General features: G+C 39.0%; 1 protein-coding gene across 5 annotated transcripts in view; it reads left to right on the forward strand.

Annotated features, from left to right (window-relative positions):
* The window catches only part of LOC140205805 (polypyrimidine tract-binding protein 2), an 82,124-nt gene extending 54,781 nt beyond the window's left edge, over positions 1-27,343 (forward strand). The window contains exons 6-15 of one of the 5 annotated variants that reach the window (XM_072273506.1): positions 624-788; positions 871-981; positions 10,768-10,963; positions 14,556-14,636; positions 17,808-17,932; positions 20,627-20,660; positions 21,056-21,148; positions 21,226-21,442; positions 21,561-21,638; positions 25,508-27,342. In XM_072273506.1, the coding sequence (XP_072129607.1) occupies positions 624-788; positions 871-981; positions 10,768-10,963; positions 14,556-14,636; positions 17,808-17,932; positions 20,627-20,660; positions 21,056-21,148; positions 21,226-21,442; positions 21,561-21,638; positions 25,508-25,637 (1,230 nt within the window). In that variant the 3' untranslated portion in view covers positions 25,638-27,342. The other 4 variants (XM_072273504.1, XM_072273509.1, XM_072273508.1 and 1 more) reach the window with 4 other exon arrangements.
* Positions 27,344-27,979: the final 636 nt, after the last annotated feature.

Below are 27,979 nucleotides of genomic sequence, written 5' to 3' on the forward strand. Positions count from 1 at the left end.
TGTATTGAAGTGTTCATGATATGTCACTTGAAGGTAAATACTGAAAAAATATTCTGGTTTGTAAGTCATTGATGATTATAAATATTGGATTAGCACAAAAAAGTGGAATTTACTTAAATTTATTACAATATATTATTACTAAGTCATTTTGAATTTACTTGAAATACTTGAGGGGAAGTAGAAAAACAGGAATGAAAGAAATACAGATGAGAATGTGGAAAAGATAAAAGGACTTGTATTTTGGAATTGTGCTCCAATTTGCACAAATACTGGTACATGATGTTACACAAGTCTGGACTGAAATTTTAACAAAGTTTTATGCACACAATTGGTAAAGAAACTGTATTAATTTTCTTCTCACTATTGGTTGAACTACATTTGTCATCTAATATTACTGTTTATAATTTATCTTCAGAGACATGATTTATTATGCAGCTATAGACTTGGTATGTAATTTCATCTATATTGAGTGACCAATCATGAATTATCTTAACGTTTTGTTGTACTACTTGCAATTTTGAATGCTAAAATAAATATTAATACAAGTATCTGAAATGTTTTTTTCTGTGGAAAAAAAATTGGTTGTAAGAAGTAAATCATGATTTGTGTCTTACTGTTTATAGCGTGCTCAAGCAGTTCTTCAGGCTGTAACTGCTGTACAAACTGCAAGTACACCCCTTACTGGAACTACGGCGAGTGAAAGTGCAGTGACCCCAACCCAGAGTCCAGTACTTCGAGTGATTATTGACAATATGTACTATCCAGTGACTCTGGATGTGCTTTATCAGGTAAGTTTGTGCCTCATCTTGTTTCTGTATGGATTTACACTTGACTTTTGATTAGTTGCTAATGGAATTTTATTTTTAAAAGATCTTTTCCAAGTTTGGTCCAGTACTGAAAATAATCACTTTTACGAAGAATAATCAATTCCAAGCACTGCTGCAATACTCAGATCCAGTGAATGCACAACAAGCAAAATTGGTAAGAGAGCACAGTCAAAACTTTTCATTATGCTTGCATTCATTCCACAGAAGTGGTAGTAGATGGAGCGTATTCTTCCTGGAAGTCAGTGAAGTAGTGTTGATCCACGGGGATCTGTTCTGGAACCCCTGTTCTTTGAGTTTTATAAATGACTGGAGGTGTGTAATTATGAGAATGATTCCAGGATTGAAAGGGTTACTGTATGAGGAACGTCTGGCAGCTCTTGGACTGTATTCCCTGGAGTTCAGGAGAATGAGGGGGGATCTCATAGAAACATTCCAAATGTTAAAAGGCCTGAACAGATTAGATATGGCAAAGTTATTTCCCTTGGTAGGGGCGTCTAGGACAAGAGGGCACGGCTTCAGGATTGAATGACATCCATTTAGAACAGATGCGGAGAAATTACTTTAGTCAGAGAGTGGTAAATCTGTGGAATTTGTAGCCACGAGTGCCTGTGGAGGCTAAGTCATTGGGTGTAAGGCAGAGATAGGTAGGTTATTGATTAGACAACATCAAAGGGTATGGTGCGAAGGCAGGGGAGTGGGAATGACTGGAAGAATTGGATCAGCCTATGATTGAATGGTGGAGCAGACTTGATGGACCGAATGGCCTACTTCTGCTCCTATATCTTATGGTCTTATGGACTTGGATAATGAAGTGAAAGGGTGGTTAATAAGTTTGCTGATGATGGTGGTATGAATAGTGTAGGTTATAAAGTGATACAGGACGCAGAGCTGGGCTGAGAAGGGCAAATGGAGTTCCTCCCAGAAAAATGTGAAGTGATACATTTTGGAAGAATAACCTTGAAGGCGGAGTACAAGGTCTACTACTACTACTACCACCACCACCACCGCCACCGTGATGGCGACGATGACGACTCAGGCCTAGGGGGCCGGCATCGGGCACGATGACGGGCTCTCCAGTTCTCCCTCTCCCTCATTAGTGTGTTCAGTTCATCTAAATTAGCTGTGCCGCTGTCTCCAAGGAGCATGTTCACCGTAGTCTTGGGAGGGCGCCCAGGGTTCATCCTCCCGTGCTTGGGCTCCTATATGATGACTAGGCTGGCAGGTAGCTCGGGGTGGTGTAGACAGTGCCCTGCTAGTTGCAGTCATCTCGTCTCGATTTTGGTGGTGAGCATCAATAGGTTGTTACAGAGCTCGGCGTTCGTCATGTGCTGTTGCCAACATGTCAAGAGCCATCCAGAGCATTCTTGTATAGCAACCATCTAGAGACTTTCGCATAGTTTTGGTGAGTGTCCACATCTCACATCCGTACGTGAGAATGGACTCTATGACTGCTATGAAAATTGTCTTTTTAAGTCCTCTGGTCAGGTTTGACTTCCAGATTTCCTTCATGTCGTTCATAACCCTCCACACCAGTGCCTTCCGTATCTTATGTCCTCCGAACTCATCATTCTTGACCCAATGTACTCGTAGTCAAAGACTTCCTTGATGGTATCATTCTTTACAGTCTTGAGAGTACCTTTGTCGCAGTTAAATGCCATGTACTCTGTCTTTTTAGCATTTAGGTGAAGTCCAACTTTATTGCACTCAATTTCCACTTTTGTCAGTAGCTGCTGTGCTTCCTCTATCTGGTCAGAGAGCAGGACTATGTCATCTGCAAAATCGAGATCTGTGGGCGTAACTGGTTTGACCCTTTTGTTCATCCTGATTTTATGGTAAAACCAAGCTTGTCATGATCTTTGGTAGCCTGTCGCAGAGCGTAATCAAGGACGATTATAAAGAGGTAGGGTGCCAGAGTGTCTCCTTGCAGCCCACCAGCTAGGAGTTCGAACACTGCTGTTTCTCCATCTGGTGATACAACTTTCGCCATGGTTTTGGTATTGCTGGACTTTATTGCTCTCAGTAGATGGTCTGGTACTCCGTAAGCTTTCAGGATCTTCAGCATTTTACCTCGGTGAACGGAGTCAAAAGCTTTGCGAAAATCGATGTAAGTAAGCACGGTTGGTAGGTTGTTCTTCTTGATTTCCTCGATGATCCTACGGAGAGCAAGTATTTGCATTACTCTTGTGCACTTCTGCCGAAAACCATTCTGATTGAATCTTAGCTTAGGGTCAATGGCAGTGCGAATCCTGTTCAAGATCATCCGATTGTATAACTTTGCTAAGATGCAGGTCAAGCTAATACCATGGAAGTTATCTGTCTTCATGAGGGATCCAGACTTGGGGACTGGGATAATGTTTGAGAGTGACCACTGTTCTGGTTTGTCGCCTTTCATCAGTGCTGTGTTACATACGCAAGATGTCATCCAGGTCGCAGTTCTTCAGGACATCTGGTGCCCGCGCTCCTGTCCTGTTTGAGTGCATATTTGCCCTTTACTTCCTCAATGGTGAATGGGCCATCATCGATGTCGACTTGCATTAGTATTGCGGGTATGTCCTCTTCTTCTTCTGTGATCATTGGAGGGCTTCCCAGCAGGTTCTTAAAGTGGGTAAACCATGTCTGGACACGGTCCTCTGCTGCTTTACCACTTATTTGACTTGATGGGGTCTTCTTCCGTCTACTGATCTCATTGTCTAGGCGCCATGCTTCTCCATGCTGCATGTCTTCATTAGCAGCCTCTATCTCTCTCAGCTAGTTCCTCTTCCTTCAGTCGGTCGTAGGTGGCAAAGAGATTGTTCCTTGCTGTCTTGAACTCGTCTCTTAGCTCTTCTGTTTCGCTCCTTTTAAGTTCGGCATGACAAGCATTGACCACACTTCTTGCTGCGATGACATCAGGATGTTTCGAGATCCAACTCTTCTTGATTCGCTTCACAGTAGGCAAACTCTTTGTTGCATCTGTGTGTGCGTCTTTGAGCCGTTGATAACGGTCGGTGGCAGTCTCTTCCTCCCCCCTTTCCAGTGGGCCGAAGCGATTTCTCACCTCCACTGTGTACTGGGCTTGAAGAATAGGTTGTGAGGAGAATGCCTTCCAAGGTCAATGGCAGAATTCTTAGCAGTGTGGAGAAACAGAGGGATCTTGGAATCCAAGTCCCTCAACATTGCTGTGCAAGTGGATAGAGTGGGAAAGAATGCACGTGGTATGTTGCCCTTCATTAATCAAGGGATTGTGTTCAAGAGCCATGCGGTATGAAGCTCTGCTTAGACCACAGTTCAGTTTTGGTTGCCTGATGATAGAAAGGATGTTGGAAGCATTAGAGAGGATACAGTTAAGATTTAGTAGGATGCTGCCTGGATTCTATTTAGAGGTGTTGAGCAAGCAACGGCTTTTCTCTTTGGAATGAAGGGAATGAGAGGCAACTTGATAGAATTGCATAAGATGATGAGGGGCGTAGATAGAGTAGACAGCCAGTGCCTTTTTCCCAGGGCTGAGATGGCTAGTCCAAGAGGACATCCATTGAAGTTTGTTGACAGCTGATCACTCCTTGTAAAATATATTTGAAACTAAACCAGGTTTAGAAGCATTTCCCATTAGATAGCAGGGGAATTACCAATTCTAAATCTGCATCCAAGTCTTTCGAAAGAAGGCAATCATTTCTGTAACTATGGCTGCAACCTTTAGTTATGCTATAAATGTTCCTATAAACACGACAAAGTCTGCAGATGCTGGAAGTCCAGAGCAATGCATACAAAATGCTGGAGGAACTCAGCAGGTCAGGCAGCATCTATGGAAATAAATAAGCAGTTGACATTTTGAGCTGAGACCCTTCTTCAGAACTGAAGGAGGGGGAAGATACCAGAAAAAAAAGGTGGAGGAAGGGGAAGATAATAACTAGAAGATAATAGGTGAAGCCAAATGGATGGGAAAGTTTAAGGGCTAGAGAAAAATGAATCCTGAAAGTATGATGTTGATCAATCAAAAATTATCTGTACTATTAATAGGAGGAAAGCTATACATTACAGATAAAGGTGCCCTACCCAGTTAGGCAAAAAGAAGGTAGTTGGCATTTGGTCTGAAAAGTGAGGTAATGCATTTGGAGAGGTGCATCAAGGCAGAAGAATACAGTAAATGGATATTTGCATGGTGCAGGGAAACAAAGGATATACATCTGCATGAAAAAAGTTTGTGTACCCTTTGGGATTAGCTGGTTTTCTGCATTAATTACTCAAAATGTTGTCTGATCTTCATCTAAGTCACAATAATAAACAAACACAATCTGCCTAAATGAATAACATACAAACAGTTGTACTTTTCATGTCTTTATTGAATGCGTTGTTTGATCATTCACAGTCCAGACTGGAAAAAGTGTGTGAACCCTTGTATTTAGTAACTGGTAGAACCTCTTTTAACAGCAATAATCAATTGTTTCCTGTAGCTGATTTGCACAGTGCCAATGAGTAATTTAAGACCGTTCCACCATACAAAACTGTTTCAGTTCATCAGTATTTCTGGGATACCTTGCATGACCAGCTGTCTTCAGATCATGCCACAGCATCTCAATTGGGTTAAGGTCTGGACTATGACTTGGCTTTTCCAAAACACGAATTTTCTTCTTTTTAACCATTCTGTTATTGATTAACTCTTGTGTTTCGGATTATTGTCTTGTTGCGTTATCCAACTTCTATTAAGCTTCAGGTGACAGACTGTTACCTTGACATTCTCCTGTAAAATGTCCTGATACAATTTTGAATTCATTGTTCCCTCAATGATTGCAAGCTGTCCAGGCCCTGAGGCAGCAAAGCCGCCCCAAACCATGATGTTCCTTCCACCATGCTTCACAATTGGGATGAGGTTTTGGTGTTGATGTGCAAAGACCTTCTTCCTGCAAATATGGCGGTATGCATTTCTGCCAGAAAGTTCAACTTTTGTCTCATGTGTCCACAGAACACTGTCTCAGAAGCATTGTGGAAAATCCTGGTGGTCTTTTGCAAACTTCAGATGTGCAGCAAGGATTTTTTTTGGAGAGCAGAGGTTTCCTTGTGATGTCCACGAACACCAGTCTTGTGCAGTGTTTCTCTTATGGTGGACACATGATCAGCGACTTTAGCAAGTTGTAGAGATTTCTGTGGGGCTTTTGCTGTTACCCATAGGTTCTCTTTCTCCTCCAGCATTTCACATTGTGTTCTTGGTGTGATGTTTGCAGGACGCCCACTCCTAGGGAGAGTAGCAGCAGTACTGAATTCCCTCCATTTGTAGACAATTTCTCTTGCTATGGACCACTGAACACTTAGGTCTTTAGAAATGCTTTTGTAGCCTTTTCCAACTCTATACATCTCTGCAGTTCTTCTAAGGTCCTCTGAAAGTTGTTTTGATTGAGGCAGGGTACAGATAAACAGACCTTTCTTGAGAAGAGCAGGGTCTGTTAGTAACCTGACTTTGTGTGTCTTTTTTATAAGGCAGGGCACCTTTACACCACACCTCCAATCTCATCAATTGGAATACCTAACTCCCAAGTAGCTTTTGTAGAAGGTACTACACCAGAGGTTCACATACTTGTTTGAACCTAGATTGTGATTGTTTAAATGATGTACTCAGTATTGACAAGAAGTACAATTGAACTCAGTATTATTGAGATCAACTTGAAGTTTGATAGGGAGAAAGTGAAGTCTGACATAGCAATATTTCAGAGGAATAAAGGGAATTACAGTAGTATGAGAGAGGAGTTAGCCAAAGCAAATTGGAAGGGGATGCTGGCAGGGATGACAGCCCAGCAGCAGTCGTGTGAGTTTCTGAGAAAAATGAGGAAATGCAGGATAGATGTATTCCAAGAATGAAGAAACACTCAAATGGCAAAATAAAAATAAGATTGATAGTAGTGGATATGTGGGCCGCTAGGAAATGAGGCCAGAGAAATAATAATAAAGGAGATGGCAGATGAATTAAATGAATAATTTTGCATCAGTCTTCACTGTGGATGACATTAGCAGTGTGCCAGATGTTGAAGGGCGTGAGGGAAGAGAAATAAATGCAGTTACTATTACAAAGGAGAAGGTGCTCAAAAAGCTGAAAGACTTATGGGTATATCAGTCACCAGGACCAGATGAACTGCACCCTAGGGTTCTGAAAGAGGCAGCAGTAGAAATTGTGAAGGCATTAGTAATGATCTTTCAAGAATCATTGGACTCTGGCATGGTGCTAGCAGACTGGAAAATTGCAAATGTCACTCCACTCTAGCAGCAGAAAGGAAATTATAGACCTTAGCCTGCCCTCTGTGGTTGGGAAGATGTTGGAGTCACTTGTTAAGGGTGAGGTGATGGAGTACTTGGTGACAGAGGACAAGATGGGGCAAAGTCAGCATGGTTTCCTTAACGGAAAATCTTGCCTGACGAACCTGTTGGAATTCTTTGAGGAGATTACACGTAGGATAGATAAAGAGAATGCAGTGGATGTTGTATATTTGGATTTTCAGAAGGCCTTTGACAAGGTGCCACACATGAGGCTACTTACCAAGATAAGATGCATGGCTACTTACCAAGATACATGGTATTACAGGAAAGTCACAGGTATGATTAGAGCATTGGCGGATTGTTAGGAGGCAGTGAGTGGGAATAAAAGGATCCTTTTCTGGTTGGCTGCCAGTGACTAGTGTTGTTCCACAGGTTTAAGAGTTGGGACCGAATGGCCTACTCCTGCACCTATTTTCTATGTTTCTATGTTTCTATATCAATGATTTAGATGATGGAATGGATGGCTTTGTTTCCAGGTTTGCAGATTATACAAAGATTGGTGAAGGGGCAGGTATTGTTGAGGAAACCGGGAGGCTGCAGAAGGACTTAGGTTAGGGGAATGGACAAGAGAGTGGCAAATGAAATGCAGTGTTGGAAAATGCATGGTTATGCACTTTAGTAATAGAAATAAATATGCAGATTATTTTCTAAATGGGGAGAAAATCCAAAAATCTGAACTGCAAAGGGACTTGGGAGTACTTGTGCAGAACACCCTAAAGGTAGAGTCAGTGGTGAGAAGGTAAATGTAATGTTAGCATTTATTTCAAGAGGTGTAGAATTCAAGAGCAGGGATATGATGCTGAGGCTTCATAAGGCACTGGTGAGACCTCACCTTGAGTATTGTGAGCAGTTTTGGGCTCCTCTTCTAAGAAAGGATATGCTGGCATTGGAGAGGTTTCAGAGGATGTTCACAAGGATGATTCCAGGGATGAAAGGGTTATCGTAAGAGGAACGTTTGTATAAATCTGGGTTTGTACTTGCTGGAATTTAGAAGGTTGGTGGGGGAGAGTGGGGAATCTCATTGAAATCTTTCAAATGTTGACAGGCCTAGACGGAGTAGATGTTTCCCATGGTGGGGAGGTCTAGGACAAGAGTGCATAGCCTCAGTATAGAGAGGCGTCCATTAAAACAGAGATGCGGAGAAATTTCTTTAGCCAGACGGTGGTGAATTTGTGGAATTTATTACCACAGGCAGCTGTAGAGGCCAAGTCATTGAGTGTATTTAAGGCAGAGCTTGATCAGTTCTTGATTGGACGGTATCAAAGGTTATGGGGAGAACGCCAAAGAGTGGGGCTGAGGTGGGAAAAAAAGGCTCAGCCATGATTGAATGGCAGAACAGACTCGATAAGCTCAAATGGCCTAATTTTACTGCTATGTCTTGTGGTCTAATTATTTATGTGTTATTAGTTGAGGCAGTTTGTGTTTATCTACTATTGTGTCTTAGATGAAGATGAGACCATACTTTATGATGAACAGAGTTACTCAGGGCCAAGGTGCAAAACCCAGTATCAACAGTCACATACTGCACATACATCAGTAAAATACAGTCTCACAAAAAAATATATAGTCCAAGTTCATGAATGTTGGAGGAGTGTTGCAGTTGAACACAATACAGCTTGTCTTCATAGTGAATGCGGTGGCGGGTGGGGGCACAGTCTCCAGCTTGACGCCATACCACAGTGCCTCTGGTGGAGCACATGGACTTCGCTGCCTCTCTCCTGGGTGACTGTAAACGGGTCACACCACAGCTTGAGGCCTCATCCTTACTACCGACTGAGGTCACATAGCTCGCCCCGCCATCCACCATCAGTGAAACGGACTTGCAGCATTCCACGTGAACAATGTCCAGCAAGGTCTTGTGATCACAAGCAAAGTGACTAAGCCAATCAATCACTGTTTCACTGCACTCCTCCTTCATGTACGGACTCCTCTCACACATCTGTCTGACACAGGCATCAGCACGATCCTCACCGTCCAGCTCCTTCACTTTTTCCACCAACAAGCAACTGGCTGATGGGGTAGATCTGCAGTATTTTAAGTTCTTAATATTTAGTAGGGTCTTATGATAATAAAAAGCACACTTAAAAAGGAAAATAACACATTTGATTGACCTTGCAGAAGCTGCTGCAATTGAACCTGCTGCTATCTTACCAGAAGTAAAAGAACTGAATAGCACAGTCTGGGGAAGGGAGAAGACACTCTTTCTGCCTTTCCCCACCTCCCTTAACTTTTCATCTCCTTGCTTCTGTATAGTTTGCTTCTATCTTTTGGCTGTTCATTCAGTTCTTTCATGGTTTCTGCTTTCCCTTTTCATGTAAGAATGGGTAGTGCTTTAATGTAGCTCAGTTAGAAAATATCGCGAGCCATTCAAAATGGGATTAGAGTTGAGGTCAAGTGATAACTGAGCAAGTTTTAGTATTTCATGGCACGTGGACATCTCTGGAAAGTATGACATTAATTGCCTAATCCTTGAAATTTATATTGCCCTTGAATATATCTTTATAGGGCAACTGCCTGTTCTGTTATGTTAAGAATTCCAGGATTTTGATCCAACACAAAAGGAAGAGTGATGTTACGGTGTGCAACTTGAAGGCCATCAGTCTGTGGGTATCAAAGATGAATTAGCAAGTTGTTACAATGATTTTTAAACTTACTAACTACCTTGGTGAAATAGTGCTTAGATTAAATGTTTAGCATGCAGAATGGAGTGCTAGTTGAGTTGGTTAATTTGTCGTGGATGCTGTCAGGTTGCTTGTGATTTTGGTATTGAGTAGAATTAAGCCAGTCTGTTTTGGAGTTTTATTCTTGCTGTTTTTAGGTTTATCAACCTAAAAGTGCAGTAATTAGCAAACTATCTCTCAAGTATTGTTCAGTTCTATATGTTTTCAGAAGGGAGATAGAGCACAGATTTACCATGGGCTTATATTCCTTTTAATGCAGAAAGTCAATGGACAATTTAATTGCTTGCAGTTAGGATGAACTGCATACAATTAGATATTTGACATGTGTTGACTGAAAATTTGATAACCAGCTTAATTTAGTTAGAACTCTTCCAATCACACAGAATTGTAATTGGAGATGGAGAAGATTGGAAAATAATTTTGAGAGCTTTGTTTCCTCTCTTGATCCTTCCAGTGCCCTGGAGTAACTTTCACCTGATGTGGTCATATATCAATTTTAAAATTGCTATATTCTTTATCTCTCTCTTTATTTCTTTATCTCATTTAATTTCTTCTTAAGTAATCTGCATTGCCTTCCTCATGTTCCCAACTACTGACTTTGGTTCATTCTAATTTTGGTAATTAGTACTTGAAATCAAAGAACTGCAAGAGTAATTAAAATTCAGAGTTCAGACTGGAAATGAGAGAAAGCACAATTGTACTGAGGCATCAATTTGGGAAAAATAATAAGCCAGTCACCAACATGACTATGTTGATCAGATGTCGTTCTTTTGAAGCAGAAAAAAATGTACATTTTTTTCTCCACTTAACAGCAAATTAAGTATCCACTTTTTACTAAAAATTCAATCGTTCCCTATTTTATGAAGGTTGCCAAATATTGAAGGTTTGTCAATGATCTGCATTTCTTTGTCTTGGCTAACAAAATTGAATGCTTCTGATTCATTCTCTGATGTGCCCATTGTAATTAATCTTTCCAGGCTCTGGATGGTCAGAACATTTATAATGCTTGCTGTACCCTCAGGATTGATTTTTCCAAGTTGGTCAATTTGAATGTTAAATACAACAATGATAAAAGTCGTGACTACACTCGTCCAGATCTTCCTTCAGGAGATGGCCAGCCAGCTATGGATCCTGCTATTGCTGCAGCGTTTGCAAAGGAGAACTCCCTTCTTGGTAGGAGAATCTGTTTGTTTCCCAAATTTTATTTTCCAGGACAAGCTAGTTTGGAGGGTTTAAAATAAAGATTTCTGGTTAGCTTTTGAGAGTTGCATGTCCACATTTTGACTCCCAGTTTGAATATGTTAGATATTTGAGGATACATTGGAGTTGTAAATCTTGTACAATTTTTGAACTTAGGCCATTATCATGCCGTATTTCTCTTGTACGGTGCTGTCGTGGAATTTGTTTCATATAAATATCATGCAAGGAGTAACAAAGCTGAGGGTATTTCAAGTTAAGACGAAAACGGATTTAGTGTTCTCCTGACGTAAATGACAGATAAACTCTTCTCGGCTTTCAGCCAGGTACAGGTATCGATTTTAACTGATGTTTTGATGACAAACTTTACCATCGTCATAAGGGGTGATACCTGGCGTGTTTAGTCTGGTGGTATTTATATCCCCATCGTCCGTTCCTCTTGATTGGTTAGTGCTCATCCTATCAAGTTTCCGCCGTCCCACCTTGTTTACAATGGAATTCCAGTTCTTAGAGTGAGACTTTGGCTTTTGTTAAGATTCTTTTCCTCTAGATTTATTTCAATGGCTTCCTTCACGAGGCGGTTCCAAATGCCATTGGTGCAGCACAGTAATTTTGTGCTGTCAAAATCAATCCTATGACTATTGCGAATGCAATGTTCTGCTGCCATTGATTTCTCTGGGTAACCCAAATAGATGTACCTCCTGTGTTCCTAGATATGGATTTCCACTGTCATCCCATCTAGTTGATATACGCTGCTTCGCATTTACAGGGAATCTTGTCAATACCAGCTGTCCTGAGTCCTAGGTCATCTTTGACCTGCTGCATAAGCTGTGATTTGAGCTTCTTTATGGGTTTAAAGATGGTACTAATCCGCTATTTCTTCAGGATCCTGGCAATCCTTCCAGAAACCGTGAAAATATAGTGAAGACAGTTATTGCTTGTTTCAGTCCTTGTATTTTCTAATATAAATAATTTCAGACTCTAAATGTTGGGCTGGGTGCAGGGTGTAAATTTTCAGGTGATCCCAAAATTGGCTATGGGTCATATACTCTATATGTTTAACAGCTAGAAGGAAACTCTTACCTGGAGAAAGATTGTAGAAGATCTGGTCATTTGGAGTAGGTGAGAACAAAATAGAAATGCCTTGTTCCTTTTGTATAGAGCTTGGTAAGGGCAGCATCTGAAATATTGTGGACAGAGATAGTTTTTTTGTCAAGAGGGAGGGATGGGAACAAGTGCACCAGATCAAATAGCAGAATGGTTGTGGACATGTTGTTAAGACCTCTGAAAAAAACTGGCAAAAGGTTGAGGGTGGTGGGACTTGTGTTTTGAGTTGCATACATTTCAATGCAAAAAACATTGCAGGAAAGACATGAACTCAGGGCATGGGTCAACACATGGAATTATACTGTAGCCATTTGTGAGACTTGGTTGCAGGAGGGGCAGGACTGGCAGCTCAATATTCTAGGGTTCCATTGTTCTAGAAGTGACAGAGTGGGAGGGATTAAAGGAGGAGCGGTGCACTATTAGTTAGGAAAAATGTCATGGCAGAGCTCAGTCAGGACAGACTGGCGAACTCGTCTAGTAAAGCTTTATGCGTGGAATAAGAAAGGACCACGTTGATGGGGCTATCACCCAGCCCTCTGAGGATTTAGAGGAACAAATTTGTAGACAGAAAACATAAGGTTATTATAGTTGGTGATTTTAAGTTTCCACATATTGACTGGGACTCCCATACTGTAAAGAGATTAGATGGGATAGACTTTGTCAAATATGTTCAGGAAAATTTTCTTAATCAATACATGGATGTCCCAGCAAGAGAGTGTGAGATACTTGATCTGTTATTAAGGAATGAGAAGGGCATGTGACAGATGCTTTTGTAGGGGAACACTTTGCATCTAGTGATCTCAATTACATTAGTTTCAAAGTAATTATGGAAAAGGATTAGATCTGGTCCATGGGTTGAGATTCTAAGTTGGAGAATCAATTTTGATGGTATCAGAAATGATCTTGCAAGTGTGGTTTAAGACGGGCTGTTTTAAGGCAAAGGTGAATTTGATAAGTGGGGGGCCTTCAAAAGTGAAATTTTGAGAGTACAAAGCTTGCTTGTTCCTGTCAGGATGAAAGGCAAAGATAACAGGTTTAGGGAACACACACAAAATGCTGGAGGAACTCATCAGGCCAGGCCACATGTGTGGAAAGAACACAGTCAACGTTTTGGCCTGAAACGTTGACTGCTGTTTTCCAATAATGCTCAGTGCAGTGCTCAGATTTCCAGCATCTGCAGATTTTCTCTTGTTTGTGATAGGAACTGCATTGAAGGTGTCCCAAATTGATTCCTGGAATTGTATTAAAAGAGATGAAGCAGACTGGGTGTATCCTTCTCCAGTTTGGAATAAGTGATTTTAGCAAAGCTGACAAATTCTTACAGAGCCTATTGGGCAAATGTGAAGTCAGGGATCTCTGACAGGGATATTGAGAACCAAAAACTGATAGACTCAAAATAGGAAGTTGTTTGTTCAGAACGATTACGGAATTTGCTGAGGTGAAGCCAAAGGCAACCTAGAAAAAAATTCCTCGTATTCCACCTGGATAATCTACAACCCAATTGTATGTACTTTGAATTTTCATTTTCAAAGTAATCCTCATTCCTTGTGCTCCTACCTCTTTAAAGGTTCTTATCTGTCTCACCTGGATTCCCATTTGCTTATAACTCACGATGGGTGAGGGAATAGGAAATCCTGTTCCCTCACCCATCTGCCCATCATTCCTCCATTATCTGATTCCACTTATCACCTTTCTTAATTATTCGATTCCATATCTGTTGCCTCTTCTGACTCCACTTACTACCTTCCTGGCGCTGCCCTTATTTCCACACACGTCTTCCCCTACCTATTTCAGTCCTCTTCTATTACTCACCAGCTGCTGTCTCCCAATTCCAACCTCCCCCTCCCAATCTGGCTTCATTTGTCCATTATTCCCCTCCTACCTAGTTCTGCCAATCACCTACCAGTCCATGCTTCAGCTCCCTTTCACCTCTATACTGCACTATCTCCGCTTTATCTCCCCACTATCCTCTCAGTGCTGATGCAGCGTCTAGATCGGAAACATCAGCTAATCCTCTGCTTCTACTGATGCTGCTTGACCCACTGAATTCCTTTAGCAGCTTGCTTTCTTCACCTGGCATGAGAGAGCAGTAGGCCCTCAGTCATTAGGTAACGTCATGAAAGATTAATGGATTTTTAGGTATTAAGGGAATTGTGCAGTTTTAGGTGCTGAAGTAAAAGAAAACAGCAATAATCTTATTAAATAGTGCAGAAGACGCAAAGGCCCATACCTGTTTGTTATGCTGAAGTGATCAGCTTGCTGGAGTTGAGTGGACATAACCTCTCCTGAGAAGTTCTACTTAGTGGTGAAAATAGGCACATTTAAATCAGGGTACAACTACATGTTTGTCTCTTCCACACTTGAAAATGAAAGGAGACAAAGATTGATAATGTGTCTCATTGTTCATGCAGTTACAAGTAATATACATTAGCCAATTGTTTACTTGCCTTTCAATTGTTAGGTACCCCTGCAGGAATGATGTCTGGGCCATACAGTGGAGGGTCTGGGTTTCCATCTTCAATCAGCTTTACACAGTCTGCAGGTTAGAGTTGCATTATTATTGTTTGAATAAATTGTCCATATTTTGGAAAATACTATTTTTTTTAGCAGTTTATACAACTCTCAGGATGTTGATTAGGACTCTGGAAAGAGTTTAAAACCTGTGCTAGTGTGGAATATGGTATGAACTCTTGAGCAAGCCAGTTTCTGGTAGTTGTAGATTTTTCAGATGGTAGTAACTATATAGTGAAATAGCTGTCTTTGTAGACTTTCCAGATATTGGTTATAATGCTGCAGAGGATTATGCAGAAGCTAGGGTTGAGTAATTCTTGCACGTTGAGCTGTTTATCGGAAAAAAAATATCTTGTCACTTGTCTCAGGAAATCTGTGCTCAAAGCTTGGCTATTATGCTTTTTTAAAGGTTGCCAGTTTGTTAGGAGTGGAATGCTACAGGAATTAGTATTAGGTTTGCAGTTTAAGTGTAAAGAAAACCTACAAAGCTAGGTGAAAATGAGTAGTAAGAGTCTGCAAAGGAATTTAGATAAATGTCAGAAAAGTGACAATTAACTTTTTGTAAGATGTGATATTTTTACATTTTGATGGTAAGAAGCTACAAAGTTAAAATGTTGGGTAGAAGGATTTGAGTCTACTGTTTTGAAAGATTCAGAAAGTTAAAATTCTGGTACAGCTAATAATTAGATAAAAATTGTTTCCTTTTATTGAAAGGATTGGAGTACTAAAGCAAGGAAGCCTTGCTGGTGTTTTCTTGGGCTTTGGTAAATCTTCATTTGGATTATCAGTACACTTTGGTATCTAGCCAAGGAAGGGTACATTTGGTATGGAGTCAGTATGATGCAAACTAATTACTCTGGACTTGAGGAATATTAGCTTGTACTCTGTTTCTGGATGTCTTTGAGATATAAAATTAGGAAGAAATTGATGGCGTAGATTCTGAAAGTGTATTTCTTCTATCTGAAGAAATTAGGACTGAGGGCATGCTGTGGGTTTAAATCTTCTGAAATATCTAGCTCAGGGAATGGAAGCGCATCTCTTAAGGATCAGAATTAGGTTTAATATCACTGGCATATGTCATGAAATGTGCTGCTTTACAGCAGCAGTACATTGCAGTGCATAATAAAAACTATAAATTACTATATATGAAATAAGCTGTACAAAAAGGAAAATATAATGAGGTAGTGTTTATGGATTCATTGTCCATTCAGAAATTTGATGGTGGAGGGAAAGAAGCTGTTCCTGAAACCTTGACTATGTGTCTTCAGGCTCCTATACCACCTCACTGAAGGTAGCAATGAGAAGAGAGCATGTTGTGGTTGATGGAGGCCCTTAATGAAGGATGCAGTCTTTCTGAGGCATTGCCTTTTGAAGGTGTCTTGGATGCTGGAGAGGTTAGTGCCCATAATGGTGTTGGCAGAGTATTGACCCCTCTATCAAGACAGTGATGCAACCAGTTAGAATGCTCTCCACAGTACTTATGTAGAAATTTGCAAGTGTCTTTGACCTACCAATTTTCCTCAAACTAATGGAATATAGCTGCTGTCGTGCCTTCTTTATAATTGTATTGTTTTGTTGGACCCAGGATAGATCTTCAGAGATGTTGATACTCAGGAACTTGAAATTGCTCACCCCTTCCGCTTCTGATCTCTCAGTGGGAACTGGTTTGTGTGTTCCCTTGATTTCTCCTTCCTGAAGTCCACATTCAATTCCTTGGTCTTAATGACGTTGAGTTGAAAGTTGTGACACTACTCAACCAGCTGATCTATCTTGCTGCATTTTGCCTCCTCATCACCATTTGAAATTCTGCCAACAATAGTTGTGTCATTGGCAAACTTGTAAATGGCATTTGAGTTGTGCCTAGCTACACAGTCATGGGTGTAGAAAATAGAAGTGGGCTAAGCATGCATCCTTAAGATGTCAGCCAGGAGAATATTATTTTTGATCCGCACGCATTTTGGTCTCCTAGTCAGCAAGTCAAGGATACATTTGTGGAGGGAGGTACAGAGGCTCAGGTTTTGGAACTTGGCGATTAGAACTGATGATATAATTGTGCTGAATGTTGAGCTGAAGGTAATAAACAGCAGCCTGATGTGGGTATTGTTATTGTTCAGGTGATACAAGGCTGAGTGGAGAGCCACTGAGATTGAATCTGCTGTAGACCTATTGTGGCGATAGGCAAATTGCAGCAGGTGCAGATCCTTGGTTAGGCAGGAGTTGATGCTAGCCATGACCAACCTCAAAGCACTTCACAGTAGATGTTAGTGCCAGTGGGCAATGATCATTGAGGAAGCTCTCCCTGCTCTTGTGCACTGGTATGATTGCTACTTTTTTGAGGCAGGTGGGAACTTCCAACTGCAGCATTGAAGATGCCCTTGAACACTCCTGCCAGTTGGATGGGACAGGTTTTCAGAGTCCCACCAGGTACACTATATCTGAGTCTATTCAAAGCAGAGAGTGATTTGGACACGAAAGGGAACCTAAGGAATGGGCAATGTGTAGGTACTGTGCATCAAAGAGAATATTGTTCAGAAGATGAATGGCAATGATGCTGTCTGCTTATTCTCATCCCGCCCCCCCCCCCCCCCCATATAAACAGGTTATGCTTGCATCTGTTCTGACTTGTTCCATTGTCTGTGCAGAAGACTAAGAGCAGGGCTGTTTACTTGTTTGAAGAAGCGTAGAATATGCATTTGCTCTTTCAACAGTTGGCATAAATTTTCACATTAGTCATGGGTAGTATCATTTTTTCCCAGCATCTGGTTTATTTTTGCCTTGTTGACCAAAACAAATTATTATTAATGTGCTAACATTTCCTCAGTGCTTCATATCCCATCTGCATCAATATCAAGCTGTGAACTTCAGGAGATTATCTCAGTTTATCTATCAGACACAGGAGAAGTAAAACCGTATGTTGCCAGCATCCACTGTATGTCTACTTGCAGTTCTTTTACCGTTTTACATTGGCTTAATTTTGGCAGAAACGAAGCTAACTATTCTTGCTTTAGTAAATCACGTGAAAATGTGATTCATCAAAAAATGTGGACACTGTTCATTGAATCATCTTGCTTATAATTTCTAGTCCAAGCAGAGTACTTTTTAAGAATGCCTATTTTTAAATAGAGCAGTTATTTCCAGATGGAATTAAATTGTGGATAACAGAAAATGAATTTATTTTTAAATAGTATTTTTTCTGTTGCAGCTGTTCCAGGATCACTGAGCCCTTTGGCTATGCCTGGTGCTGCAGCAGCTGCAGGCCGAGTAGCAATGTCTGGAGTTGCTTCTGCCAACCACAGTGTCCTCCTGGTTAGCAATCTGAATGATGAGGTAATTTTATTTCTTACGGGTTTTTTGTTCATTAGTTTAACTTGTTTGTGCCTCTCATTCATTGTTTTTTCTGTTGCGTCTACATAGGTTTAAATTCTCTGTAAATGCAGAAACAAAATGTGTATGATTAAACAAATACACTGGTGGTGGGAAAAAGTGTATTTGTAAAATCTAAAATGATTGTAGATTTGCCAGTTGATATTGAGGCTGGTGTGGTTGTAACACTTAAAAGGTGTTTGAATAAATATGTGGATAGGAAAGCTTTAGAGGGATGTGGGCGAAATGCAGGCAAATGGGACTAGCTCAGGTAGACAACTTGGTCAGCATGGATGAGTTGGGCTAACTAACTTTCATACCAAGTTATGCAGATGCTATTAATAAATTGTTACTAAGTGCTGTGTTAGATATAGAGGGAATGCTGTTGTATTTTGAATGAATGTGCCACTTTTTACTTTTTGCTGATCTAATCTTTTATGTAAATTTGCAATTCTACAGCTTGAGGAAGAGTAGAAATCTATGACCCTATGGAGTAGGATGGGACTATATTTGAAATGCTTGTATGGTCTCCTAGATTTAAGTGGAAGGATAGACTTGCAGGAGAGGCTGTGCAGTGGAACCAGCCCTGGATGGGCTCTTGTATAAGGAGAGATTAAATATGTGGGGCCTATACACTCAAATTTGGAAGAAGTAGTGATTTATTAAAATCTACAAAATTTTAAAGGGCTTGACAGGGTAGATGTGGAATTGATGCTTCCCTTATCTGGATATCCAGAATCAGGCATTACTTTCAAAAAGATTAACTGATAAGAGTTGTGAAGAAAATTCTTCATCCAAATGATAATGAGTTTCTGGAATTCTTTACCTAAGGAGGATGTAGTGATTTGGTTATTTTTTTAAATTTTGTATATTACAGGAATCATTGGATGTGAGGTTAGTGCAGGAATGTGGAACTGAGATTTAGCCACTACCCCTATTTAGTTCTTATGTTCTTTACTGAAATAATTGAAACTGAAAATTAAGTATGTACAGTTAGTTTACTTTGTTGTAAAGTATAATTTGGTTTTGTTTTTAGCGGCACAAGAAGACATAGAGAAAATTGTGGAATGCTTATGTAAATCGATGATTTAAACATTGATGTGTATTTCGGTCAGAAATAAGTTAGCTGTATCTTGAAACATGGCATCTAAGTAGGGTAAATTGTCAAAAAACTGAGTATAAATTCATCTGTTCAAGGTGTATTGCACATTACCAAAGCCAATAAGTGCTGTAAGGCACTGAGTTTCATTTCTTTGAAAATAGAATTCAATTGTTCTCATTGGCATCATCTCCATGTCATTAAAAAAAATAAAAGGGATATTTAAAAAGTGTAAAGATGGCACCAGAATTAAGGGGACAGTGCTATCCAGGAAGACAGAATTAAGGGTCTGACATGGGTTCAGTTGTGTTGATACTTGAAACCTTCCAAAGAGTGTGTACCTCCAAAAGAGGGCACATAAATAGAATGTTCACTAAAACGAGAATGCTTCACTCATTGTTAGATAAAATGTTTTAAGAGTTCACTATAGAATCATTATAACGACAAAACAAAAGTGGGCGAAAGTAATAGCTTGATATGTTGGAGTAACATGAAGTAAGCTGGAAAGAGGTATTTGAGCTATCAATGTGGAGATCAGTCTGTTAAGCCAAACAGCTAGTTTCTCACTGTAAAATTGAATGTGTTGTTGATTGTCATGCTTGCACATGTTTGTCCTAAATTCCTGTTTCAAGTAAATATTATTTTAATGCCTTTCTTAAAAGGTTTTCTCCAAAGAATTTGAGATTCTTTCTAGTTTTCACTGCATTTAGTTTCCCTTTTTAAACCTCGTATTTATGTAAAACCTAGTTTTTTTTGTTTTATTCTCAAATGATTTAGTTGTGTTCTATTTTCATTTTGGCTTTAGCAAAAGCTGGTATGAAATGTGGCTTGTATCTGAGCACTTCACAGGAGAAGTTGTCCATGGTCTGTTTTCATTTATAAAATTCAAAGTAACATACAGATTTAAATGAAAATAATTTTCTTTTTTTGTGCTATACATCTGCATGCAGTTAGGTGTAATTTTTAAATTAGAATGCCTCTCAAATATTTATTTGCCTGCATTTCATACCTAGCCATAATTATGCAGTTCTAAATTCATTTTTGCATGATTTGTTTTTACTTTCTCATGTAATATAAAATATTGTAATTTTTTGATTATAAATGTACTTTACCCATGTTTATTTTGTCTTGGGTGACTACATTCAACACTATTTTTCTTGTAAAGTACATGAGCCAGCCATTTTCTGACCAAATTCCTGCATTTCCTGTGTACTGACCTATATATTTATTTTTGTTTTGTTCCCCAACTCCTTGTTTTCTTCTGCATTGCTCCACCCTTACCCATCCCATCCCTTTGTCTTACCCTGTGTTTCTTTCACGATTCCCCAACCCTTCCCAATACCAACCCTCTATCTGCTCCTTCCCTGCCTCATTCCTTGTGTTCATGCTTATGTTCCTCGGACCAACTTGCCCCAATTAACTGCCTTGAACCATGATCCATGACCACCTCACCATTCTACGGGAACCACCCTTCGTTATGGATGATCTGTTCATCTCCGCTCTTCCTCGATTCTTCTCTCTTCCTGTCTTACGCTGCTTGCTCTTCTCTCCTTCTAAAGATGGTTACGCCCCAAAGTCTGTTTACCCTCTTCGGTATGTTATCGTTAGCACTATACTTTTATTATTGATTTAATATTTTTCACCTTAATTCTTATTTGTAGCTAGCATTTCAGCTTATTAGATAAGTAGATAATTTTTTTTCTTTTGCTGTAATTCTTTCCATAGATGCTATTTTATTTATGGTAATGCATGCTATGAATTATTTTGCATGATCTTTAATTTAGTATCACTTCACGTTAGCTTTGAGGGATTTTACCAAGATTTTTCTCTTCAGATAATCACTGCTAAATCTTGATTTGTTGTACTCATTTTGAATGTCAAATTTGTTCACATTGATGTCTGATCTGAATGTTTCATCAATCTGTTAGGTGTTTTTCTCAGATTACGTGCATAACTTGTATTTTTCTTCACTTTCCCACTTTGCAAAGGTGTTTATGGTGATGTGCAACGTGTGAAGATTTTGTACAATAAAAAAGACAGTGCTCTGGTGCAAATGGCTGATGTTAACCAGGCTCAGCTGGGTAAGAGTTCATTTGCAGTTGACTGCAGTCTTTTTGTCCTTTTTAAAATGTGCTAAGAACTGACTTTTTATTTGTAGCCATGAGCCATTTGAATGGGCAGAAAATGTACGGAAAGATTATTCGTGTTACCCTGTCCAAACACCAGACGGTGCAGTTGCCTCGTGAAGGCCTAGATGACCAGGGATTGACAAAAGATTTCACCAATTCTCCACTCCATCGTTTCAAAAAGCCTGGTTCAAAGAATTTCCAGAATATATTTCCTCCCTCTGCAACTCTTCATTTGTCAAATATTCCGTAAGTAATTTACTTGTTTGTAATTAATGCAGTAAATAGTCTCCTTAATTTTCCAAATTAGCCTGAAATAATTTTGGCAGGAGAATCTTTTTAATTCTGTCTTGATTATGTTTTCCAGACCTTCTATTACTGAAGAGGTTCTTAAGACACTATTTGTAAAAACTGGAGGCAAAGTGAGAGGTTTTAAGTTCTTCCAGTAAGTATTTTTAACAAGTAATTGGTTTTTAATGTATATTTTTTAGCCAACATTTTCTTTATTTGCTGCTACTTTTCCAGTTAGATGCATTCTATACTAAATGGTTAAATAGGTATGTTTAGGCTGAAATTTGGCAAATTTTGCAGTAATAATGTACAGTTTTATTTTTAAGAATTCTACTGTTAAAACAGTAAAATTACCATCTAGAGTAAGTTACTGTAACTATGGCTAACTTTTTTCAAAAGTTCTGATGTTACAAAATTGTACAAGATTTGGTCACGATATTAAGTTTCATTTTTATTTATTTTATATAGATTGTGCTTAATTGAAATCATGGGCAAAAATGCATTTAGTTCCAACTGACAAAGTAAACGTTCAAAATACATCTTAAGCCTTTGTACTTTAGGCAGAACACAGGAACGCTGCCTTTTAGTCAATTATGTCTTTGTTGACTTTGATAAAAATCTAAATAGTTCAGATTTTCTGCATGTCTCTTTTCAAATCTTTTTATTGTTATACAAAAGAAATAACATGAGTACATTGAAGTAACAACACTTAATGTCTCAAAAAAGACATTATCTTAAAGATTGAAAAAAAATTATTTGCATGTCTATGCCATACCTGTCCATGTCTCAGTCTAAATTCTACTTAAGCATCACTGTCCTACTTGTTTCTGCCACTTCTGTCAGTGAGTACCACGTACCTAGTATTCTGTGTGCAAATGTACTTAGCACTTCAGTTGGGTGCATCAAAAATCAAACTTACAAAATATAGTGAAAAGAAAATGGACAATATTTATAAAAAGATAACAGAAAACACGGTAACAGCTCTGTACTTTGTCTGGTGTAAACTCCTGGCAACCCCAATCTCTCGCTCTCTTCCCCTGTTGATTGATGAGCCCTTTTTATTTGGCAGCAGGACATAGCATCTTTAATTACCCGCAAAGTTAATTTAAGACCACATGGATAAGAATATGATGCACTCCACAATGTAGCTACAATCATATTACAAACTAAACAGAAGTATCTTCCTTAAATATAGTATACAAACAACATTTACACATTGCCATTACTAAAGCAATGGACTATTCTGTCGTGTATGCCGAGAAATGCAGCAGAAAGCCAACCCGAGAATATCAGCTTGGTTTAGGACCCGTTTTAAGAATATACTGGGTAAGACATTTGAGTGCATACTCTTATTGCAGCCACAGCAGAGTGACAAGGGTGTGTGTGTGTTTTACTAAGTGCTCTCCATCACATTTTATGTCTCCTTTAATCTTTGCACTTTTTCCTTAAGCGTGCATTCTTGTATTTGGTATTGCCATCCTAGGAAAAAGACTATATCTACCTTAGCCCTGCTTCTCATAGTTTTATACATTGTCATCTCTCAGCCTCTGACACTCCAGAGAAAGACATCCAAGTTTTTTCAAGCTCTCCTTATTGTTACCACACTTATTTCAGAGAATATCCTGGCGAGCCTCACCTTCACCAAAATCTCCACGTCCTGCCTATAGCATGGCAACCAGAACTGAACACAGTACTCCAAATGTCCCCTAAGCACAAAATTCTCTGCAGATGCTGGGGTCAAAGCAACACGCTGGAGGAACTCTAGTCCTGACGAAGGGTCTCGGCCTGAAACATTGACTGTTCATTTCCACACATCCTGCCCGACCTGCTGAGTTCCTCCAGTGTGTTGCGTGTGTTGCAAATGTCCCCTAAAGATTGTTTTATCCAGCTGCAACATGACTCAGTGCCCTGACCCATGAAGGCTAGCATGCCATAGACCACCTTTACCACTCTTTCCCCCGTGTTGCCATTTTCATGGAGATGTGAACTTGTACCCCAGGGTTCTTCTGCACACTAGTGTTCCTAAAAGTCCTGCCATTTACTGTATACTTTACTCTTGCATTTGACCTCCCAGAATGCTTTTCATGTTTGTGGGGATGTTATGTCGCCTACAGTAGTCAGACTATCTCCATGTTTCATTAAACCCTCCCAGATGCACCTAACAAATTCTGCCCCATTTTAAGCCTTTGTAAATCCCAGTCAATATTGGAGAAGCTAAGATAATCACTCCGAACAACTCTAGAGTGCTTTACAGCTTTCCATGTTCTGGCTATATGTAAGCTAGTATTCCTCAAATGGTCTAAACTAAGCCTAATAACGAGTCCTAAAAACAAACCTTCTTCCGCACACCCAGATTCAAACTAGACCACAGAAAACTGCACAAGACAGGGAAAGTGAGTCGTCTTTGAACTTGGGTACATCCTCCAGACATTCCCCCACTACAGATCCACCCCATTGCAGACCAGTTCAAGTGGCACCACACCCCATCCCACTAGCAGATATAGAGCAATATGATGCTCCAGAATAACCGCTATGCAAGGCAGGCCATGCAAAAACATTCTCAGCCAGACACTTTTCTCTCCACCAGGTCTTCACCTCCATCCCCTTAAGCCCAAACCTAACCTCCACAGTCCTGTCAGCTCCATTCCTTGACCCTATCTCTAACCTCCACACCCCTCTCCCTTCCATCCCCTTGCCTCCATCCCCAGACCCAAACCCTACCCTAACCCCTCCCTCCTCCATCCCCAACCCTACCCTTATCCCTATTCGTAACCTCCACGTCTCAATTTCCTACACCTTCCTCTACCCTCCAGCCCCCTACTCCCTACTGTTGGTTATTGGAAATATTATTTAATTTCAGTCTTTTTTATATATTTCAATAACCTGCCTGAAGGAAGATAATGATAATATATCTGTTTAATATAGTTACTAGATGCCATTCCTTTTCCATTGCTGTGGTTCTTTTTATTCATAATTTGTAACTTCTCATCATAAATGTATAAATAACCAGTTCCTGTTGCTACTCTATATAATTTTCTTAATGGTTTCAGGTGGATTTTCCAATTGCCATGAGTGGGGAATCCATCTTGGCATTGTTTTAAGAAACAAATTCTATCACCTACTTTGTAAGCCATTCAGATGTCAAAATTCTGAAACCAGTGAAGCAGTGAAAAGTAAAAGATTTAATGAATGAATTTAGAAGAATTATTTTAGTCAATAGGAAAGAAATGATTTCCTCCAATGCCAAAAGCCAGTTGCAAATGGTGATTAAATCCTGGAGTGAGAAGCTTAAAATAAAATTCCTTGCACAGCTTTCAGGGATAATAAAATAGTTTGCCACAGGGCATGTTGAGGAAAGGATTATTAAATCTTAAGCCTGCATGCTAACATTGGGACAATTTGACTTAGAAAATATTTTAAACGTTTTAGTGCAACTTTCTAAAACATTGGTCACTCCACTGTTAATTAGCTGTGCAGTACTAGTCACCACGGTAGAAGAAGGAAGTGATTGCACTGCAACAAGTGGAGGGAATGGTTCACCAGAATGGAGTATTTTAGTGAGGAGTTGAAGCTGAGTAGACTGGGTTTGTTTCCTTGGAGTGTAGGAAGCTGAGAGGAGATCTGATAAGATGCAGAGTAAGGAGCCTTTCCCTAATCAGAGATCTCCAAAGTTAAAAGTTATCAGTTGAAGAGGTTTAGCGAGATCGATGAAGGATCTTCTTCATTCAAAACAGTTGGTACCCTTAAAACATTTAAATATCATTTGAGATGAGCATTTAAATCCCAAAGCACAAAGTTCATGTCAATGTGCTGATAAATGGAATTCGTACAAATGGGTACTTGATTCTCAGCATAGACTTAGTATGTTGAAGGGCATATTTCTATGCTATTTCATTGAATTTGCCTGGTTTTTAAGAAGTTAAAGTGGAAATAATTTACAACTAACGAAAGTGAATATTTCTCAGCTGGGCCATACCTTCTATATTAAACTATTCTCCTACTTCATTATTTTTGTTCCAGAAGAGATCACAAAATGGCATTGCTGCAAATGTGTTCTGTGGAGGAAGCCATCCAGGCACTCATTGATCTTCACAACTATGATCTTGGAGAAAACCACCATCTGAGAGTTTCCTTTTCCAAATCAACCATCTGAGAATTGAAAGAGTTGAATTATTTGATTTTGATTGTGGTTAGTGACTTGTTTCAAGGAGTTGGGACCAGAGTTAACAATTCCAGCTGTTGTCATTCCTTCGTATATACATTTGTGATACTAAAATTGGAAGATGAACATTCATTAGAATGAGCAGAGGAAATTTATTCAGCTGTTAATTGGAATGAAAATTAAAACGTTCTTTATGTTGAAGCTTTTTAGGAATTCATTTATTTTAATTTTGGGAGATTTGAATAATCTCTAGTTTTCTTTAGTAGAAAATGTCTGAAGAGAAATGTGCCTTATCTTAACAGTTGAAAAATTCTATTAATACAATTGAATATACTGTGGAAGTAACGCTGGGGCCTTTAAGGCACATGGTTGGAGAACTTCAGTAATAGTGAGAGTATTGTGTAAATGTTAGCACTAAGTTGCAGTTTTGCTTGTTGCTGATTATACATTTTGTAGATGTTTGGAGTTGACATTGCAAATGGCTTATGTGCATTTATATTTCCATCTTTTAGTTTGTAATTAAGGACTGAAAATGGCTGTGGACTTTTGAGCATGTGCAGTCAAGTCTAGTTCAAGAAATTGGTGCATGTTATAGAAAGGCAAAAGAGAAATGCCTCATTTAAAAAAAAAGATGGGAGCAAAAAGGATAGTTTTGTGGCAGTTTCTGGAATGGACAACCAGGTGGGACCAAAGTTTATGTGCCTTTAGTCTTAATTTACCTTGCATTGTAATATTCAGTTTTAATAAACCTCTTCAAGGTATTTTGTATTTGAATGGAGACAGACTTTATAATCAGTTCGGTATCTTCAAAATTAGAGGAATTGTATCAGTAGATTTCATCACTTGAAGAGAAGTCCAACAACTGCAGTTGTCAAATTTAAGTAGTGTACTGGCCAGGAACTTTTTAGATCTATGTATTAGCATTCATATACATAGACTCTCTGGACTATGTAGCAAAAAAGTCATATATATTTTCTATATTAGTTACGTTTTTACATCTTGATCTGTAGCTATGTAAATCTCAGTATAGTTTGAAAGAGGCACAATTAAAGTTAATTTTCTAACAAAATTGGGATGTTTGATGGTTGTGTTGACTTCTGATTTTTTCCCCTGTGTACTCTGTTTGCTTGCCTGTAGCATGCCTAATAAATACTTCTGTAGCTCTATCCACCTCTTCTGTCTTTCTGTACTGCTATTCCTCACTTCCCTTGTTTGTCTTCACCTCATTAAGCTTCTGACTTTATAGTTAATACTCTTGACAGAATGGGAAAATTTTGTACTTCCAGCTATAACAGGACCATAATTCAGTTGGAGCGCAAATGATCCAACAACTGGCTTCCTCTTGCCAAATGTCCAAAACCTGGAGCCATGCAATTTTGATGGTGAATCTCGTAATTAAGTGTTAATGTGAAATTCTTGGCAAATTGATAAATTTTAACTGAAATAAATCTCCTTAGTTTATTTTGACAAAGTAACTTCATGTAGGTAAATACTAATTATCTTCATTTTGAAGGAGTAAAATGGTTTTAAAGATTTATAATACTGTAAATGTTCAAAACTTATCCCAGAGTTAGCATGAAATTACCTGCACTGCAATAGGACTGAAGACATTTCTTTATTGTTCAAAAATAATGTAGATTAACACTTTTAAAACTAATTAGCTACAAACTTAAAAAGGCTAGGACATATTTCCACTGGAGATGATTTGCAAAATAAATATAGATGTTCTAGCTTTTATATTAAAAAAATTATTTAAAAAATTAAAATTGATGAAATATACTGTCAATATTAGGACAATGGTATTTGGGATAAATTTCATGCTTCAAAAAAATTAAATGTTTGTAGGTAAGTTTCCTTTTAGAAAATGATTATCTTGTTTTGCAGTATTTTTACAATTCATATTTTACCCTATAAAACAGCTGCAGGCTTATTTGTGAAACATTAATGTTAATATGAACATTATTTTACCCAAAAGTCATTGCAACAATTGGTTTGTACCCACTGACAAATAAATTAAATGATACAGAAATCTGACATAAACCTGGTGACTTCATGATCTCTTTTTGTAAATCAACTTTAAACTCAAACAATATGAAAATTATCTGAGAGAGCATTGGCAAGCATTTTCAGGTCTCAGGTGCATGATACAAACATCTGAAACTAGATTTGGTACTGACAATAATAAAATAATTTAGTATTGGTGCTTGAGGGGGAAACAAGCATTTTTGAGTATGACAAAACTTGATTATTATTTTAATTGTCCACTGAGAAAATAGGAAGCAATTACCTAAAATGTTCATGTACGTTCTGAGAGCAAAGCGAAATTGCTGTTA

The sequence above is a fragment of the Mobula birostris genome, chromosome 12, assembly GCF_030028105.1.
Source record: "Mobula birostris isolate sMobBir1 chromosome 12, sMobBir1.hap1, whole genome shotgun sequence".
Lineage (NCBI taxonomy): Eukaryota > Metazoa > Chordata > Chondrichthyes > Myliobatiformes > Myliobatidae > Mobula > Mobula birostris.